Source organism: Periophthalmus magnuspinnatus, chromosome 9 (genome assembly GCF_009829125.3).
Source record: "Periophthalmus magnuspinnatus isolate fPerMag1 chromosome 9, fPerMag1.2.pri, whole genome shotgun sequence".
Taxonomy (NCBI): domain Eukaryota; kingdom Metazoa; phylum Chordata; class Actinopteri; order Gobiiformes; family Gobiidae; genus Periophthalmus; species Periophthalmus magnuspinnatus.
In genome coordinates, this window is record NC_047134.1 from 22,328,428 (window position 1) to 22,347,796 (window position 19,369).

At 40.1% G+C, this 19,369-nt stretch overlaps 2 protein-coding genes across 5 annotated transcripts in view; both read right to left on the reverse strand.

Moving 5' to 3' along the window:
- Positions 1–478, reverse strand: part of ccdc125 (coiled-coil domain containing 125) — an 11,840-nt gene extending 11,362 nt beyond the window's left edge. For 2 of the 3 annotated variants that reach the window (XM_033973083.2, XM_033973084.2), the window contains exon 1: positions 258–478. The gene's annotated coding sequence lies outside the window, so the exon portion shown is untranslated. Of the gene's footprint in view, positions 1–47; positions 123–257 lie in introns of those variants that run through there. The other variant, XM_055224183.1, reaches the window with a different exon arrangement.
- Positions 479–652: 174 nt separating this feature from the next.
- rad17 (RAD17 checkpoint clamp loader component) lies at positions 653–19,363 on the reverse strand. Of its 2 annotated transcripts, XM_055224067.1 has the most exons (18): positions 19,152–19,363; positions 17,723–17,824; positions 17,563–17,605; positions 15,906–16,118; positions 15,269–15,343; positions 14,228–14,360; positions 12,886–13,028; positions 11,786–11,838; positions 11,544–11,669; positions 10,998–11,067; positions 10,769–10,880; positions 9,881–10,081; positions 8,824–8,930; positions 6,918–7,064; positions 6,529–6,657; positions 6,308–6,428; positions 5,579–5,636; positions 653–1,500 (listed from the first exon to the last, which is right to left on the reverse strand). In XM_055224067.1, the coding sequence occupies exons 3-18, from the start codon at positions 17,602–17,604 to the stop codon at positions 1,305–1,307; spliced, it is 1,926 nt and encodes a 641-aa protein (XP_055080042.1). In that variant the 5' UTR covers position 17,605; positions 17,723–17,824; positions 19,152–19,363; the 3' UTR covers positions 653–1,304. The 2 variants fall into 2 exon arrangements, with proteins under 2 accessions (XP_055080042.1, XP_033829289.1); XM_033973398.2 differs by lacking the exon at positions 17,723–17,824.
- Positions 19,364–19,369: the final 6 nt, after the last annotated feature.

Here is a 19,369-nt window from a genome sequence, read left to right on the forward strand (position 1 = left end):
GAAACTTGTTCTAGTGGTGTTAATATTGAAAATGGTGTATTTTAAACCTGCTTAACCGTTGTGTAGCTCAGCTCCGAGAGCGTCACTGAGCCTCGTCCTCTGCGCACACACCTCACATGGCTGCGCTCAAACAAAACAGCTGCTACTGTGGACAAAGTACGCACAACACTGCCATAGTCCCAGATCCACGAAAAGCCCAGTTCCTTTTCCTCTTCGTGAATAGGGACACAGAGTAGTTGAGTGAACTCGTGACTCACCTGTGACACTGCTCTCCAGCGGGGCGCAGCAGGTGCTCGGACCGACGCACGTTCTGGGCTGCGGAGCCCCGACCTCAGCTCCGCCTCCTCAGTCTCCTCCAACTCACCACCTCCGCGCCCTCGGCACCTGTCCTGGTTGAAAGGTTACTCTCCAAACTTCCCAAATGTTCCCAGCCCCGAGCACTGCTCCTCGCGCTGAATGTTCTCGCCATGTGACCCATGTGTTGATGACGTATGGTGAGTACACCTTTAAAATTCCCCTGGTCAACATTTTTTTTCTTTTTTGATTAATAACTTACTCGAGGATAAGCAAAAGTAGACTGCAAAGATTACAATTTCAACCTACAATTACTTGCAAACACTGGCCCAATATAAAAATATCAAACACAGAAAACATGTGAAACAATAATATATTTTAATGACAAAACAACAGTGGCTTCACTCAGCTGACAACAGGCAGCTCAAACTGGGCAAATATTGACAAAAGGTGTGTGGAGGAACTAACAAACCCACCCACGTCACAGCCACTGAGCACTCCTCTGGCACAGTACACATAAATATACCAGACTCACATTAGAGCAGCAGATCAGGAATGCATCCAAATAAATATCAAACAACCAACATAGTGGAGAAAACTAAATCAGATCAAAGTGTGGTCCATGGCTTCATATGGTGGTACTTTTACAGTTACCTTTTTATTTTAAGTTGTTAGTCCTCCTTTAGACCAGCTGACTCTTACTATGAAGCAGGAGGGTTAGTAAAGTAATATTAGGGTTTCGCTGGTGGTACCAAAGGTCTTCTATAGTTTCATTTTTTTTATTTTAATGACTTACAATTTTGTTTAGGTTTTAGTGCTACATCAATGTTGGGTGTTTTCCGCTTCAAACCTTTAGTCTCTCCTCATCCAAGTTTAGGTCTATCTAGTCCGCCTTTAGACCTGGTTTAATCTCGTTTTATTTCCAATGGTACTTTAAAAAGTTGAATACTGCATGAGGTGGTGGCTGCAGTAGAAATTTCCATCCTGTGTGTGTAAGGAAGGGGGGGTGGTCAGTCACTATCATACTCCTCGATAAGCAGCTCCTCTGGCTGCAGCAGAGCCTGGGCTGTACCAGGTTGGGTCTGGCTGTCCGGTAGGCTCTCCTGGCTGTCTGGAAGGCCTCCTTCATTCTTCCCTGGCTCCTCTTCCTCGCTGTCCTCCAGAAGCTGGCCCAGTTCTTTATCAGCCACAGTCTCCAGTTTTAACCTGAACAGTGGGGAAATACATATCTGGAATCAACTTCAATAAAGTCATTCGTACCATTAAAAAGGGGGTATTACATTTCTATGGGGTATTAATTGTTAACGCATAATTCACTATATTCACTGAAAAAAAAAAAAAAACAATAACATTTTATTACTTTCAGTTTTACTTTAATGCTCTGTGAGGAGATCTAGGGGAGGGCTGTCTCAAAGTCACTCCACCTTCAGAGTGATACAACATCACAATCAGTGGTAGTTTAATTTTGCTAATGTAACTATTGTACATCGCATCAGGTTTGTGAAGTTGTAGTGTATTGTTTCAGTCATGCTTTTGCATACTTATGGAAAATGGCCATGCAGGAGCATGGGTGACATAGGCTTGTGGGCTGAGCATTGGACAGAATCACACTGCTAATTGCAAAGACTTGAATAGTGCCCAGGAGAGATCACTAGGTTAAAACATGGAAGACATCTAAAGGCATGTTTTTGATGAGGGAACGTTACAGCATTGTAGAAAGCTCTAAAAAGTTAATTGTGCATAATAAACTATGGAACTAAATAGCATATGATGAATTATTCTGCGAATTGTCCAGTTTAAGTGGATGATTGGAGGAAAAAGCTCTGAATGCAGTATTGAGCTTACGATTACATAACCTATACTCTAGGAGATCCAGAAAAGTTACTTGGTGCATTTTACCAGCACCCATCTCAGTTAAACATTACCAGATACCAATAACACAACTGGAAAAGCCGAGACACACTCTGACGCCCGTTAGATGTAACAGCACAGTTGAGCCACACTAGGAATAGATGAGGAGAGGCATTCAACTGCAAAGGTAAGGAACAGCAAGAAAAATATTAGACATGTTTGGACGTTTCCTCAAACTACAGTCCCTTCTGTAGTACATATTGTTTCATTTTTTTGGTCCCCTATGTTAAAGATTGTCTATTTCTGCCAAAAGAAAGAAGAAACACAAAGTATAATGCAATCAATAGGAAAATCTTTAAGACAAAAAGTATACGCGCAAATGCTGAGCTTTACTCCAACTATAAGTGATCAGTTTGACAGATCTATGCACTACCTGAACACCACTATTGATATGGTAGCTCCCTTAAAACAGAAGGCTGTTACGCCTAGACCTACCATGCGATGGTACAATGAAGAACAGCCCTTACCTAGACAAAGGCCCAAACCGGACATTATTCAAATTTATTAGTAAACATAAACAGCAGATTTCTGTTCAGCACTGTAGCCAGGCTGACAATCTGCCACAGTGCAGTTGAACCCTCAATCCCTGCTACTCTTAGTGGCAAGTTTTTTTTTAACAACAAGTTAAGTTAGAATGTGACATAGGTGTCAGAGGGGCAGTCCTCAGTTGGTTTGAATCCTACTTATCTGATAGGTACATGTTCATGTAAATCAAGAGCTCCTCGCTATGAACCCACAGGGCTCTGTACTTGGTCCAATCCTTTTCACACTTTATATGTTGCCGTTAGGTAACATCATCAAAAAACAACTTCCATTGCTATTCTGATGACACACAGCTGTACTTATCAATGAAACTAGATCTGACTGATCAAGTAGACAAACTTGGTACCTGTGAGAAGGTCATTGAAAACAGATTTTTCAGGTTAAGAAAGAGGTAATTAAGTGTCATGCAAACGTTATTGTTCTAGGCTTCATAGGCTTGTGAGGCTCTGTCAGACAAGGTAAATCACAGTGTAGCATCCAGCTGTACTGTAAGGAACCTTGGAGTCTTGGATGTGACCAAGAGCTCTCTTTCACAACACATATAAACCAAGCCTGTAAAACAGATTTTTCCACCTGCGTAATAACGACGAAATCAGAAAAATCATCTAAAATTGAAGCTGAAAAACACATCCATGCATTTGTTACATCAAGGCTAGATTACTGCAATTCCCTACGAGCCACATGCCCTAAAAATTCTATAAAAAGCTTTCAACTAGTTCAAAATGCAGCAGCCAGGCTTTTAACAGGAACTAAAAGAGAGCACATCACACCAGTGCTGGAGTCCCTTCACTGGCTTCATGTCAAGCTTAGAATTAAATTTAAAGTTCTCCTCCTGACATATAAAGCCATAAAGAGCATGGCCCCGTCATATTTGAAACATGTTATAATACCATATCTTCCAAACAGAGCACTCCACTCTCAGAATGCTGGACTACTGACTTCCTAGAGTGTCTAAAAGCACAGTAGGAGGGAGAACTTTCACTTACCAAGCTCCTGTGTTATGGAATCAGCTCCCTGCCCATGTTAAAGAGGCCCCATAGTCTCTGCATTCAAGACCAGGCTTAAAAGTTCCTCTTTAAATTGGCTTATGGCCAGGCCAGTGAGGAGAAGATAAAACCTGCAGTTTTAATTAAGCTGCCTTAGAAGCAGCTATGCTGGAGGAAGTATGATAACCTGAGCACTATCCTCTGTTTCCTCCTACTTTCCCTGTCAACATTCACTATGTTGGTGGCTGGACGCTAAATGCCCCTCCTGTGCCCTGATCCTGGTCCGGGGACCTTCTCCAGCACATCCCAAAGGTTCTCAATGGGGTTAAGGTCTGGACTCTGTGGTGGACAATCCATGTGAGAAAATCATGCCTCATGCTCCTGAACCACTCTTTCACAATTTGAGCCCGATGAATCCTGGCATTGTCATCTTGGAATACATGATGGAATAATCTGGTCATTCATTATATTCAGGTGTCAGCTGACCTCATTCTTTGAGCACATGCTGTTGCTGAACCTAGACCTGACTAACTGGAGGAGGCTCGTACCCATTTGCTGAGTTAAATCCAGGTGGTGACTTTTTTTTTTGGCCAGGCAGTGTACTATTAGTCTACAAATTGTGATGTCATCTGAAACCCAACAATAGCATCTCGCATCTGTTTGCATGGAGGTGTAATTTGCTTTGCCCAAAATGTTTCGCAATGTAGCATTAAATTCCAAGACAAGCTCCAAGACAAAAGTGCACGGCAAGAATTTTGTCCAAGGTATTGATACTTAACAACATCTTAACTGAATCCAATGATGAATCCAGTAACACCCTACTGTGGAACACTGCAGGCAAAAGAATATCATCTTCAGAGAGATAAAAAGCTGGCAGACAACATACCAGAAAAGTTACATAGTGCACCTTTAATCTGTATAGTTTTTGTTAGTTTTGTTGTTTTTAAAGTCTTAGTTGGGAATCTCCTCAGCATTTGATCCATCCTAGGGTATTAGTACAATCTGTGAGGAGCAGTGAGCGCCCTAAGATTGTGCCCAAGGGCCCATCTCCTGATCTGGAGCAAAGACTTTGGCCTGGAGTAACAAAATCCAGGGTTGGCCTATTATACATGTTCTGTGGTTGTGGTGGGTATAGAGGGATAAGCCTTGTCAAAACAAGCTCTCTCTTTAAATACTATATAATTGATACATGTTTTGGTCCTCTACACTAAAAACCACATACCGTATTGCTCGAAGTAAATGAGTTAAAGAGGAGCTATTAGAGCTTTCTACCATGTTTTAACATTGCTACCTCATCAAAAACATACCTGAAGAGGTTTTAGATGTCAGCTATGCATGTTTGAGTAATTTAACAATTTCTCCCTGGCCCTGTTCGAACCCTCTTTACGATTAGTTGTAAGACAATGCGCAACCCACAAGCATGTATGCTCCCACACAACAATGCTCCATAAATATACAAAAGCATGGCGTAGTTTCAGCGGGATACACCCCAATTGTGTTGTGATAGTGCTCTGAAGGAGTGACTTAATGCAGGGAGCAAAGGGAGGGGAGACCCAGAGCATCAAAAACAAAAGTGAAACTTACAAAGGCATGTTAATACATTGTTTTCAGTGAATATAGCATTTTCAAAACAATAAAAGGGATGTGGAGATCTAAACATGTTATGTGTTAGCAGTTAATACCCCATAGAAGTAAAATAACCCCTCTTTTAGGCTCATCTGTAGCACTCTTAGCCCCTTATTTGCAGATCTTCAGTTTTTTGACCTGCAATTAATCTGTGCATGTAACTATCTAGTTAGTTTGTCTGTTCTCATGTCCCCAGTGTAGAAGTAGTGTGAGAGAACCTGCTGGGCCACCTCCTCAGAGACAGCTGCCCCACATCCTGGATCAGGTCGATCTGAGCTAAAACACAAGCACAGGTCACAATCATTCAGGAGTCTCAGGACCCTTTAAAGTGGAAAAAAAGTTTTTTTATTTTAGTCTTAAAAGTGACATATTGTGGCTTTAACCTGTTAAAGCTAAAAGATGCCAAAATGTATGCTTATAGAGAGGATAATTACACATTAAAGAGTATTTTTAGATAATTTTAGGGAAAAAAGATGATAATCACGATTAAAGATAATTATTAAACCAAGGCTTATAGTTTTTTTTTAAAGTCATTAAAACATCAATTACCATACAATTTGGAGGTGTTTTTGGTACAAGTGGAATAAACAATGAATGAATAATATTTGGCCCCCCTTGTGGGCAATCACCAGAATTAACATCTAAACGTATTGAAACTGGAAACATGAGGCAGTCTGTGTGCAATCATCACAATTAAAAAATTCCACAATTATAATCACCTTTTACAGCACCAAACGATTAATTGCAGACCTTTTTGATCACGATTAGTGATATTATTGTACATCATCCCACCCCTAGTATGGGTCACTGGCAACCCAAGTCAGTTGGGATTGGAATACCCTTTTTAAAACAGTAAGAGTGCAGCTACAAGAAAATTGAGCTTTTATTTGTCCTCTATACATTTATGACCTTGTAATTCCCTGCCATTGACAGCTCAGGGACAGTACCTTGGTTCCTCATGGGGTTGGAGAGCTTCGCCAGATATGGCAGCAGCTCAGACTGGAGGGCCACTGGAGTGAGGCAGAAGCTTCTGAAGAGGGTCTGAGCAGCCAGGCAGTTCCCTCGGTACTACACCACCACCATGGCAACAACAACAGGGATTCAGATTCTACAGAACAGCCTCCTCTCCACACACACACACACACACACCCACACACACTGCTCCTACCTTCTTCTGGACGTGCAACCAGTGAGGTTTGTGCAGAGGCCTGAAGCCCATTGTGGCCTGCTGAAAGTTGGAGTGGAGGAGCCCCCTGGTGGCCACTGAGGAGCTGTAGTCAGACAGGAGGCTGCGAGTCTGAAACAAAAATACCTTTTAAAACAGCACACACCGTACTTCAGAAACAAGCTACAGTGTGGACATTTTTTTTTTTTTTTTTGTCACTAGGGCATTTTATTTGAATTATTATGATGCCAACGCTAATCATGACCTGGCATGACAATCATGACTGCAAGTAAAAATTACAGGGACTAAATTTGAGTCTTGTACTATATCCAATGATCTTTTCCAGATGTACAGAATTCCTGTACACGTAAGTGTGCATAGTTGAGTGGTACCGTCCAGTTAGCAGAGAGCAGGTCAGCATCAGACAGGTACTCGCTGGCCCTCTCCACGTCCTCAATCTCACAGAAGAAGTCCAGGTAGTTCTGGTGCAGGTACAGACTGAACATGTCTGAGGGCATATGCGAGCGCTCCACCACCATCTGCACACAGGCACAAAAGACAACAAACACCAAATAAATTGTTTATATTTTAGTTCACTGCACATACATTTCATTTTTAGATCAGTACAAACTATTCAAACTTGTTTTCAACATCATGTGGCTATAGGGGACAGTACCTCTGGATTGGCAAACCGGGGAGGTGGTCCCTCTTTAAGAAGGGGTACCGGAGGGTGTATTCCAATCTTGGATTCAGGAAGAGCAGTGTGGTTTCATCCTGGTTGCAGGACAGTAGACCAGCTCTATACTCTCCATCAAGTGCTTGAGGATTCATGGGTGTTTGCCCAACCAGTCCATATGTGCCATTTGGATCTGGAGAAGGTGTTGGACTGTGGTGTCCTGTGGGAGGTGCTCGGGAGTATGAGGCCTTTTGCCCAGGACTATCCGGGTCCCTGTAAGACTGGAGCAGGAGCTGTGTTCGCATTGCCGGCAGTAAGTCAGACCTGTTCCACTCTGACTCTGCCAGGGCTGCCCTTTGTCACTGGTTCTGTTCATTGTTTTTATGGACAGAGTTCCTCGGTGCAATCAGGGGCCAAAAGGGGTTCGGTGTTGTTCTGATTGCAGGAGATGGAAACTAGCTTTAGCTAAATCTGGTATAAAGCATCTCCTTGTTTATGCGATTAATGTGTTTGAACATGGTCCCTGTTAAAATAAACCAATAAATAAAACAATGGCTTCATTAAACCAGGAGCTGCAACATACACTGGGGCAGCCACTATCAAGCAGCTGGAATAAAAATCAGCTTCTCCAAATCAGAGGAATGGGTTCTCCAACAGAAAAAGGTGGTGCCCTCTCCAGCTGTGTGGAGACCCTGCTTTCAAGTGGAGGTGATGAATTAAATGTTCAAATCATATGCAGCGGTTATATCCCCCTTCCTCGATGATCGCTTTAAATTTGTTGTTCGCGTATGCCTCTGCTCCGGCAGTATCTGCAGAGGCGGCCTCTCCGTGCAGAGAAACAGTTTTGAGTCCAAAGCATTTCTGAAATGTATCAAACCAGCCCTTGCTGGCATTAAATGTGCTTGGTACTCTGAAAAGTACTTGTCGATGGTCTGGGCTCCACATCATCCTGCTCCTCGCTGTCATGAATGTCATCGCTGTCAGCAAAGGTTTCAGCACTTCACAGTCACACTGCTAGCAATCGAACATTTATGTAAATTTGGCAAGCTGAATGCATTCTGTACTGTACAGGAGATACGGCACAGAGGAGATTGATTGACAATGGCCTACAGTCCCTTAGCCAATCAGGACGCAGAACGCAATGTGCATTCGTACACTTTTAAAAAGCATACAAAATTGAATTAAGAAAATATGCGAAATAGCGAGGCCGCGAAAGGTGAACCGCGATATAGCAAGGGACCATTTTCTTGATATTGATCATAAAAAAAAAAAAAGTACATAATGGAATCATTGCTTATCAACAAAGCTGAGCCAACTATGCAATCACAAACAAAATGAGCTCCACACTTAAACATAAAACCAGCCTGCAATAAACCCAAAAGTTTGACACCATACAGAACACATGCATCGAGTGAAGTTGAAAGGCACTGAGGATTTTCAACTTACAGATTTTGTTTCATATGAACAGTTCCAGTAATTACATAGTTTAGGGTTTATGATCATCTCTCACTTTTAGAATATGGTTCCTCTACACCATGATTCCACAAAGTGAACACTGTGATGACTGTGCTGTATTGACCTCTCCTGAGGTTGTGTGCAGTATAAAGAGGAGGAGTACCTACCTCGGGGTCCTCCAGCAAAGGCTCTCTGTGGTGCTGCGACAAGTGAGGAGGCAGACTGCCCCCCTGCAGTTCTGAGCTCACTGCCTCTGAACCGTCATGGACAGCTCCTGTTCCCAAGAACACAATACACAAAAACAATGTTAGCTATTTTCACCTGGGGAATTTATTTTATCCGTTTAAAGTCATTTTCACCTAGAAGCACATTAGATGGTACGTTTTAGGGCTGTGCAATTAATTACATTGTAGTTGTGATAATAACTATGATTCATATCAGTTACAAACATTGAGCAACCTTGAGTCCCTCAGTCTATTCTAGATGGCTTTTAAAACAATAACGTGTAAACATTCTGTTTATCTCTATGAGAAGAAGGTGATGGAAGGTTCAGCTCAATCTTTAAAAAGGTATTTTTTGGCTATAATGCAAGATAATTTTAATGCCAAATAGTGGAATATTTCAGGAAAAGCAAAAACATCCCCATGGAGAAATGCTCAAAAGTTAAAATTATACTAATAAAGAATAACCTTAATTTGTTGATGAATGTTTAAATTGTCAGAAAAATGCCTTCTTTGCCCATAAACTGTCCCTGCATCTTGGATGGAATTATCAGAGTTATGACATAGGTACTCTCTTTTATAACTCAGCGCCACTTAATGTATTTTTCTTGCCTGGCAAATCCAGGGGGATATCACGCCCTCTGTTTGCACGATCATGTTTGGTACTACATACTATGAGATTTCAGTGATGCATGTGAAACAAAGGACCTCATTGGTCACCCATCATTTACAAATACAATACAATTTCTCAGATAAACAATTTAGTGCTTCTTAAAGTATTGAAGAAGTGTGTATTCTGGATCCCAGGCAAGTGTTTTCATACTTTTCTTCTCAACCTTATCCAACAAACTGCCACTTAACTGCTTTATGACATATTTACCACAGGTACTATCCAACCAGATCAAGTAACAATTAGAAAAAAATTAAAACCTGCACTTTAACCATATGAACTGACTTTTGTGACTGACTGTGCGTTAGTGTTAAAGATACATGGGTGGCTCACTTTTGCAATATAGGATCTTGCCCAGAGCTCTGAACAAGAACAGTGAGGCGTCCTTCCCTCCAATGGCCTGCTCCTGCTCCTCCTCCTCTGGTCTTCGTCTGCTCTTCTTAGTGCGGTTTGGTTTGGATCGTCCCCTTCCAGAGGACACCCCAGAGGACTTCTCTTTAAATGTTTTCAGAAGATTTTTTTCCAAAGACGTGTCTGATACAAAAACGGTAAAAAGGAGTGAACTGTCTGAAATGAATGAGCTACTGTAATGTTTTCTGAGGTTGCTTAGAAAGGTATGGAATTAAAATCAGGTTTATGAGATACAAGGAGCAATATTTTAATCTTACAAGTTCAGTTGAATAAGAGTATACCATGGTGAAAGAAAAGACAATATGTCAGCTGGACCTAGTTAAGAAAGCTAAACTACATTTTACAGAATCAAAATGGTGCATAAACCAGCAGGTAGACACTAGCTCGATTCTGCAGTCAGATAAAATCAGATATACAATATGACATTGATCTGGTGTCACTTGGTTTAGAAGTGGGCTTTATATGTTGTGGATGTTTTTGGGTTAATGGGGTGCAATGCCCTGAGGAAACCCACCCAGACACAGGGAAAAACATACATACTCTGCACAGAAAGGCCTGGGTCACCTGGGAGTCGAACCCTGGCAACCTCTTACTGTGAGCCACTCTTACTGTGAGCCTTCTTTCTTTGTTCAAAAAGTCACTGCTATATGACACACACCACTAAAGGCACAAAATTCTGTCTGAGGCCAAATGTTTTTTGGGTCCAGGGACCAAACAAGGCAGAGTTGAAACAAAAGACTGCAAACTTGTAGTGGCCTGAGGTAGACTAAAAAGACTCAAACTGATCATTGACGATTAGAAACTAGATACCTGGGATACAGGAGAACTGCAGGCTGTTGATGGCACTGCGGATGTCCCCGGAGCTGCCCGTGCACAGACGCTCCAGCAGCGCCTGGTCTGGGGAGGTGAGGCGGCCACAGCTCTGGTCAAACACACACATGTGTATACACATGAGAAAACACATGTGGGAAAACACACACACAGTGAGAACATGTGGGGCTAGACCTGCCCAAAACAAGTCCACCTGATCTCATCCCACCTTCTCCACCTCCACCGCTGAAACACGACTCAGCACTTTCATCATGGTGGTCGGCGCCACAGGGTTAAAACTAGAAGACACAATAGTCAATACCAACAAACAGCAGTTGAGTAATACAGCCATCCTCATGAGGAACTACACATAGTGTTGGCATTGGTCTTTTCAATTAGAGAACTTTTGACTGGTAGTGTATGGTATTTTTTTTTTTTTTTTCAAATTTGGAACACTTTCATGTTTGTTTCTTTTTTTTCTTTTTTAGTTCCATGATTATTTACACTGTAGATTCTCACTATTCTGTGTGTTCATTCATAGCTTTGATGCTTTTCAAACAGAAAAAACACATTTAATTTAATTATATATATATATATATATATATATATTTTGATTTAGTTCTTGAACTTTAACTAACTACTACATGATTCCATATATCTTGCACCATACATTTGATGTCTTCTGTGTGTACATAAAATCTATATGTTTCTCTCTCTTGTATAATCTTCAAGGGTATCATGATAATTTTTTATTTGTGTGTGTGTTCTGGGGCACCTGATGTGAGTAATGTGCAGCTCCTCCTGGAGCTCTCGGGGAAACAGGTGTCTGCTGCTACAGTCTGCACTCGCGCTGTCCGACACGATGAACACCAGAGGAACTCGACTTGTCCTCACGAAGCGCCTGAACACAGCACACCTCCCTCAGATTTGCTCCCTCTTTACATGTATTTCCAACACAGCACACCTCACAGTAACACTCTTCTTCTATACATGTAGCTTTAACACAAGGGCACTTACCTCAAGGTGTCATGGAGGCAGCTGGGTTGTCTGTAGAACTGGTTGGGGAAATCCTACAAAACATGCCATCACATATTTCATCACATATTTCAGATTACTTATGGATAGGGCTCATAAGGTCATAATGAGGTGGTGAATGTTTTTGGGTTTGACATTTATTGTAAGCACCATTATTTATATATTTAAAAACACTGGGTTTCATTGAGCAGCTATTTTTTTTTTTTAGATGTACTAAAGATCAATCAGAAAATGACTGTCATGGCCCTGCTTGTATCATTTAAAAACACTAGCCAGTAGTCACTGTAGTAGAGCTGTAATCACATAGATAACTAATCATTACATCCAACAAAACAATTAAATAAAATTACCTGAATTTTAACCTTCATTTACACAACCTCATGATTCTGTAAGGGAACGTTGCAGCAGGTTGGAGCCTTTAACTGATAGAAAATGTCTGTAATAGTATGCTAAGTTGCTAAGTTTTTAAGTGTCCTCATACACTGCCTTCCTTCTGTGAGAATAATCGTTTGAATAATCATGATTTCAATTACGATGAAAAATAACTGGATTTTCTTTTTCAGCACTACACGGCAGACAGTACCAATATTTGTCTGGGCCAACAAAATATCACTGATACTTTAAAAAAGGTCCTGTACTTGATTTTTTCCCCCATGTACATTTCTCCAGTACAGATGTATTGCATAAGATGCTCTTGAGATGAAAATAAGTCAGCCGAGTACTGTCCTTATCTAATTAGAAAGCATTTTATTATCCAATAGGAAACTGTGTATTAGCATGCTAGTTTTTGCTAGCTTGACTTCCACAGCACAACTCCACTCCACTTATAGACTCATTACAGTGAATAATTAGTCTGCTCAGAATGCATAACATGAGTGAGGCATAACTTTGGACCGCCAACCATTTAAAATTAACAAGTTTTTTAGTTTTTTTTAAAGTTAAATAGTATATTTATTCATTTATGTTTATATATATTCCATTTTAAAACATGGCTGACTGACAATGTACTGCGCCATCATCAGGCGAGTTTGCATGAAGGGGAATCTTTCATACTATATTGATTCTGATGGCCACATTAGTACCTCAACTAGGATGACCTTCTTGAGAGAGGACATCCCCTCCCCACTCATCTGCAGACAGCTGTACTTGTTGGCCCTGAGGAGGAAGTCCTGGAACTGCTGTAGCTGAGAGCCCTGGAAGCCCGACAGACCATTCAGCTGCCAGTCTGCACCAGAACACAAAGAAAGGAATACTACTGCTTAGGTCTGCCCATAACACAACACATGATAACTGAATTTCTATTTAGTTTTACATCTCTGATATTTTAAAGCAGGCCTATTTTGCAATATCAAACAATGGTACAAATGGAAGGGGGAAAAAATGTGCTCGCTGGTGTGAAATGAAGTCATCCATAGGAGATGCAAACAGCATGTGGCGACTTGTTGTGATAATGATGATGAAGTCAGTGGACAAGTTTCTTTTATCAAGTCATTTCAGATGAATATTTAAAATATCCAAATTATAAAATATTGATTCATGGGTGTCATAGATTATATGACACCCTATATAGGAGACATAAGCATGTTTATTGCTCTTATTTAAGAGCAAAACATGATACTCAATTGACAATTTTCAGTAGTTTTCAATGCTCCTTTTCTTGAAAAAAAAATTGCAGTATGCTGGTTATACAGCAGACAGTGCATACATGAATCAAAGCCTTAAAGCTAAATCAAACTGTATGCAGCTTGTGATCTTACAGTTACAATATAAATAAATAAATAAATAAATAAAATAAAATACTACAGTAACAACTGAACTGGTGTTGCCAGTGTCTTAACCTGCAGATAGAGGAAAAACTTGTATAGTTCCTCTTTCTCATAGTATGGACAGGCCATGGAAAAGCTCAGAACCTCCAGAATTCACTCATTGAGGTGCAGAGGGTGCACTAACACTGATTAATGATTGGCTGCAAGTGCTGGGCTTTAGGTAGTGACGATTCAGATCAGAGAGCCCATTTAAGTTTAAAACAACTGGATTTTGACATTGAAAGTGGCAACCCAAATGAGTAACTCATGTGAGGCTCCCTCCACTTTCTGACTGGATAATCGTCTTGACAGCCAAAAGAACAAATTGGACATGATGGCCCATTTATTCCTGTTAATTGCAATCTTTATGCAACTAAGAATAAATCAACATTAGAATTGTCATCAGAAGAAGTTATATTTGATTTGATCATTTTTACCTCGTATATAGGGACACAGGTTTATGGAATCTAAAATGAAAGTCTTACATTCACTTTCTTTAAAAGAGAGACAGTGAATTGCAATGCTGCCCAAAACAAGGCCACACAAATATGTTGGAGAGTACAGTGCAGACTTTTACAGTGTTATACAGTACAGAGGTTGATGAGGAGAAAGAGCGCACCCTGCTGGCTGCTGTGCTCCATGTGCACTGGGTTACTCCACTCCTGCACCCGGGCCTCCAGCTCTCTGGACAGGACCTGCACTGTGGCCGTTTTCCCAGATCCTGAAGGACCAGTCACCAGCAGGACGCCCCCCTGTGGACAGTACACTGCTATTAGGAATATTGGAGGGAGACCGAATTTTTATACATGTGATCAAATATAAGTACTTGGGTATGCACAGTAGTGCACATAAAATGAAGAGTTCAGAGAAAAGCAGCACATTTTGTGAGATGGAAAACACTTGAGGAATTTCAAAAACATCAGCGACTTGTCCCGGTGTATAAATTTACTAACCAACTCATAGCAGTACCGCCCCCCCACCGCACTCCAGCTGACCACTGAAACATCTAATCATCCACATAAGTATTGGACCTTAAAATCCAACACGACCCAGTATGAAAGCTTTTTTTTCCAACACACTGTTCAAGAATGGAATAAACTACCAATTGATGTATTTTTCAGCCAGATTTTGGACACTTCAGCTGGCAACATCATGCACTTGCTCTCCCTTCAATGGTGTGATATCCACTTGGAGTTTGCCAATTAAGTAACCAGAACCATTTAAGACATTCTACTATGGTTTGCTATGAGCTGGCCTGGCAGCCAGACTGGTTCTCTATGTATATTCTTAGGCTGTGACTTGCTGGGGGCATTGCATGTACTTCATGTACTGTCAAGTTTTAATAATAACAGTCAGTCAGTGAAGGGCTGGTCCTTACTAACTATATGCCTCTGCATTTACACACTATATAAAGTGCCTTATTGTGAAGTGAAATAATGACAATGAATGTGAATATGAGATCTTATTTAGTTTAGAAAATATTAGAACAATTATTCCCAACAATATGGGTTGAAAGGTGTTGGAGCTAGCATGGTGGTTTTGTGAGCATAATAATATAATTACAATATCCTTCTTTTGCTTTTCGGACAAATGGCACCATGTACCGTATATTCTATGTAGATGATCTAAAAGCACAGTGAGGAGAGCCTATGAAACATACCCTGGATGAGCTGATGTGCTCTGTCAGCCATTTCTCTACTTCTTCAATCTTCTTTTTGTGAACAGCCAACTCAGCCTACAACACAGCAGTTTTATCTTTACGCATTCATTGTACATTTACAGTCAGTTTACAGAAAAACAAACACACATTTTTATCAAGATGTAGTGCTGGTTAGGGTCAGATGGTCCGAATCTCTTTTACAGGGGGAGGAATCATTTTTAGTGGTGAGGAAACCAGCACAGAAACAGGAAGAACATGCAAACATGACAATCACCAAGTGAAAGAGAAACTTGAATCAGATCAATCTGGCCATGTATTTCTCTTCTTATTATAAGACATAAGATATCCATTATCAGACATATCATCAACATGGCATCCTAAATAAAAATACCACTATGTGCAGATAAAGTATGACCAATATTATAGGGCAGTAGTTGACTAAAGACACATCCTGCCGATTGATTAGTATGTATTTATATAAGGACAGATTAAACCTGTGAATCATGAGTTTAGTCTGGCTTTTTACTTATAAATACCAAAAAATACCAAATCATCAGCTAACTCATTCACTCCTCCTTTCCACTGTTGTTCCAAATCAATCCTCGCCATCCTGACAAAAAACAAGATGAGTGTAAACCTGTGAGTGTGGGGCATGGCGGTCCACCCAGGGCTCGTCCTGGTTCAGAACAGCCCCTTTGGCCAGTCCTTTTCTCAGGCCTGGTGCTGAACCGGCTCTCCTCCGGCCCGGCCTCCTGCTCTCCGCTCTGGAGCTCAGGGTGCTGGGCTTCTTGGGCTCACACACAGGGTCAGATGTCAGGTCACAGAACGAGGGGTTCACCCAGCGCGTCAGCTGCAGACACAACAAGACTATTGCATGGAACGTTTCTCTTGAGGGATCATAAAAAAAATATGGATGGTACACGACATTAATGAATGTCATTATACCAGAGAGACGATAACGCTAAAGCAACATTTCCCTCCAAAAAGCAATTCTATATGCACAATATTCTTAATGAACATTAGCTGCTATAAATAAACAAAACTGTTAATGAGTCATAGAAGTCATTTACTCAGCCATCTACAGCTTGAGTCTCTTCATGAAACAGAAAAATGAAAAGGTAATTAGTACACAGAAAACTTAAGTATTGGCCTCCAAAAAGTGCTGTTCCATATGTCATGTATTGAACAATAAGTCAATATATTAATTATCGAGACAGCCCTACTTCTCTGCGCAAAAATCTTTAAGAATGACATAACATCGTTTTGTCTGTTACATACACTACCAGTCAAACATTTGGACACACTTGTTTTTTTGTTATTTTATTTTCATGATTATTCATATTGTTGATTCTCACTAAAGGCATCAACAATGAATGACACATATGGAATGTACTAATCTAAAAATAAATTCAAAATAACTCAAAACTGATTTCAGATGTTAGATTTTTTAAAAATAGCTACTCTTTGCTTTTATCGCTGCTTATGGACCTGACACAGCACGCCTGTGAAGTGAAAGCCTTTCAAGAGATTTGAAATGTCTCTTGAAATGCTGCTCCCAGTGAAATGAAGATCACTGGGAGCAGCATTTATTGCACTGTCAACAAAGAAATGGGAGGCTATTTTTGGATTTGAACATAAAATAGAAAAAAAATTTTTTACTTTTTTTCCCTTTGCTACATAATTCCATACATCTTGTATCATGTATTTTATGCCTTCTGTATGTACCTGGACACACCTTCTCATTCATTGTTTTTTTTTTTTTCCTCCTTTATGTTTCTTTCTTTCTACTTTACAAACTTTTGACTGGTAGTGGTAGTGTAATCTATGACATCCCTGGATGATTATTTTATATTTTGGACATACTGAAATAAAATGACTAGAAAAAATTCAGCCGACTTCTGAAAACTGCAGCATGATTTCTGTCACTGCAAAAGTCATCACAAAGAGCCGCTCTGCTGGACTATGCTGCACCAGCTATGGACATCCCCAGTTCACAGTAGAGATCAGTGGATGGGGAGAAGAGGAAAATGGGATTTTTTTTTAAGCAATGGTTTAAAAAAGATTACTCAAACATCAATTAATTATTCCAAATAGAGGGTAAGTGAGAAGGGAAAGAATCAGAACATGGTTAAAAGCTCTGAGAAAAAAAAAATGCATAAAACTGTTTAATCACAGTGCATTATGTCACTTTTCTGGTGGGGGTTCCATCCTCCACCAGCTTTATAACATGGCTTAAAGCTCACACTAGTCCATTTTGCATAATATAGGACCTTTAAAATGCAGCTGTGACAGACCTTGGTTGGTGCTGCAGTTGATCCTGTGCACTGCCTTTTCATCCTGCAATAAACAAATCAGATGGAGTTCTCTCTTTATTCAAATGAATCTAGTCAATACAACACATGCAAGTTATTAGGCAAAATAAAGATGGCAGCTATGCACAATAAATAAGCAAACCTTAAAAAGGACTGGACTTGGCATAGTCCAGTGTTTATCAAACTGTGGTGTGAGCGCTTTTCATTCACAGTCTGTTCCGTTTTGGGTTAATCCTTAGTAGGGCTGTCAAAAGTATAAAAAAAAAATAATATCAATACTAAAACTAATATCAAAACTTGAAACTCATTTGAGCAGGTATCAATACTAAAAAAGTTACATCCACAGGACAAAAATTGATCTTTCCTAAATAGCTTAGAATAGCTAGAATAATCTTGCGCTGTATCAGAACGTATAATACCACATAGACAAGTATATGCCCATGGACCATAGACCACTATGGAACCTACCTGGATGACCTAGGGATTACACAGATATAAGGCCATATGGTAATGTAAATGAAAGAACTACAATTTAGTGTTGAAATTACATTCTATTGTCTAAATAAAGACTGTTTTTACTCATCATTGTCTTATCGGTTTTTTTTAATCTATTCCTTAGTATCGAAATCGAGTTTGAAATTTTTGTATTGTGACAAAATTAGTCCTTAGGTAGATCCACTGTAGCAATGATGAAGTCCTATTTTAGATCTGGTTTAGACCTAGAATAGTCCTGTTATAATCTTGGTTTAGATGTGGTGGTTCTCACGAGGCCAAATATCTTACTTTACTTTAAAAAGCATCTGTTTTTGAAGTTCAGTGATAGTTCAGAAAAATCAAATGTTTTTCAAATAGCTGAGCCCTACTAGGTGGTACTTGGAGCAAAACATCTCAGAGCCATTCTTTTACATATCCAGTATTAGCCAAAAAGAGGGAATACTGTCTTAGATACATAGAGCCGCCACCAGCTCTTAACTAGGAAATCTAAACACAGGACAGATAGAAACTGCTATAAACCTCTTAAAATTCTGTCATCAGAAACTACAAAATCCTGGAACTAACGCTAATGGTATTTAAAGCAATCATTTTGAATTTCCAGAGTAGAAAAAAATAAGGGTTTTCCTTCTTCAAATGTTTTAGTTTACACAATTGAAATATAAAATACATTAGTAAACCAGGCTCTGATATTACTCATGTATATGAGTGGTTATCATTTGTCAAAACCGTTATTTTTCATTATTTATGATAATCTGTGGTTCATTTCAACGCCTCCATTGAAATCACATAATGCACCACTTCAAAATAGAGTCGTGTCCACTGTTTAATTTAAAATTTGTTTCCAATTATTTTAAAGACATCCATCCCAAGCAGCACATAACTGCATGTTCTAAATGATGCTGTAACTGTCCGGTGCTGTCCACATGCTCGCGGTTTAGACCTGGCTATTGGTTAGTCCTGGTGCTGGTGTGCATTTGTTTTAGTTCTGAACTTGACCTGGTTCAGACCGGGTTTAGTTTTGGTGTAGTTTGACAAACATTCAGGTAAAGTGATTGGGTCTGCTTAGAGCGTCTTACCTTACTGTCTTCTTTTCACACAGACTGTTTGAGCTGTGCTTGTGACGGCAGCGGCTCGACTAGTCATAACACGTCCATTTTAGATTCATTTTAAACTTTATAAACGTGAGAAATATTGTCGCGCAGTTTCAGAAACAAACGGCAAACTTTTAAACAGCCTCCGCTCTGCTTTACGTCAACAACCTCGCACGTTCATAAATATATTACACCCTGGGATT

What these genes read in the sequence shown, in the direction of transcription:
- rad17 (XM_033973398.2), bottom strand. Translation starts at nt 17,604, where the DNA reads ATGAAAAGGCAGTGCACAGGATCAACTGCAGCACCAACCAAG. An exon ending in GCAGTTCTCCTGTATCCCAG is followed by an intron (nt 10,082 to 10,768) that starts GTATCTAGTTTC and finishes TTTTTGTATCAG; the next exon opens with ACACGTCTTTGGAAAAAAAT. An exon ending in CTTTGCTGGAGGACCCCGAG is followed by an intron (nt 7,065 to 8,823) that starts GTAGGTACTCCT and finishes GCCTGTGTGCAG; the next exon opens with ATGGTGGTGGAGCGCTCGCA.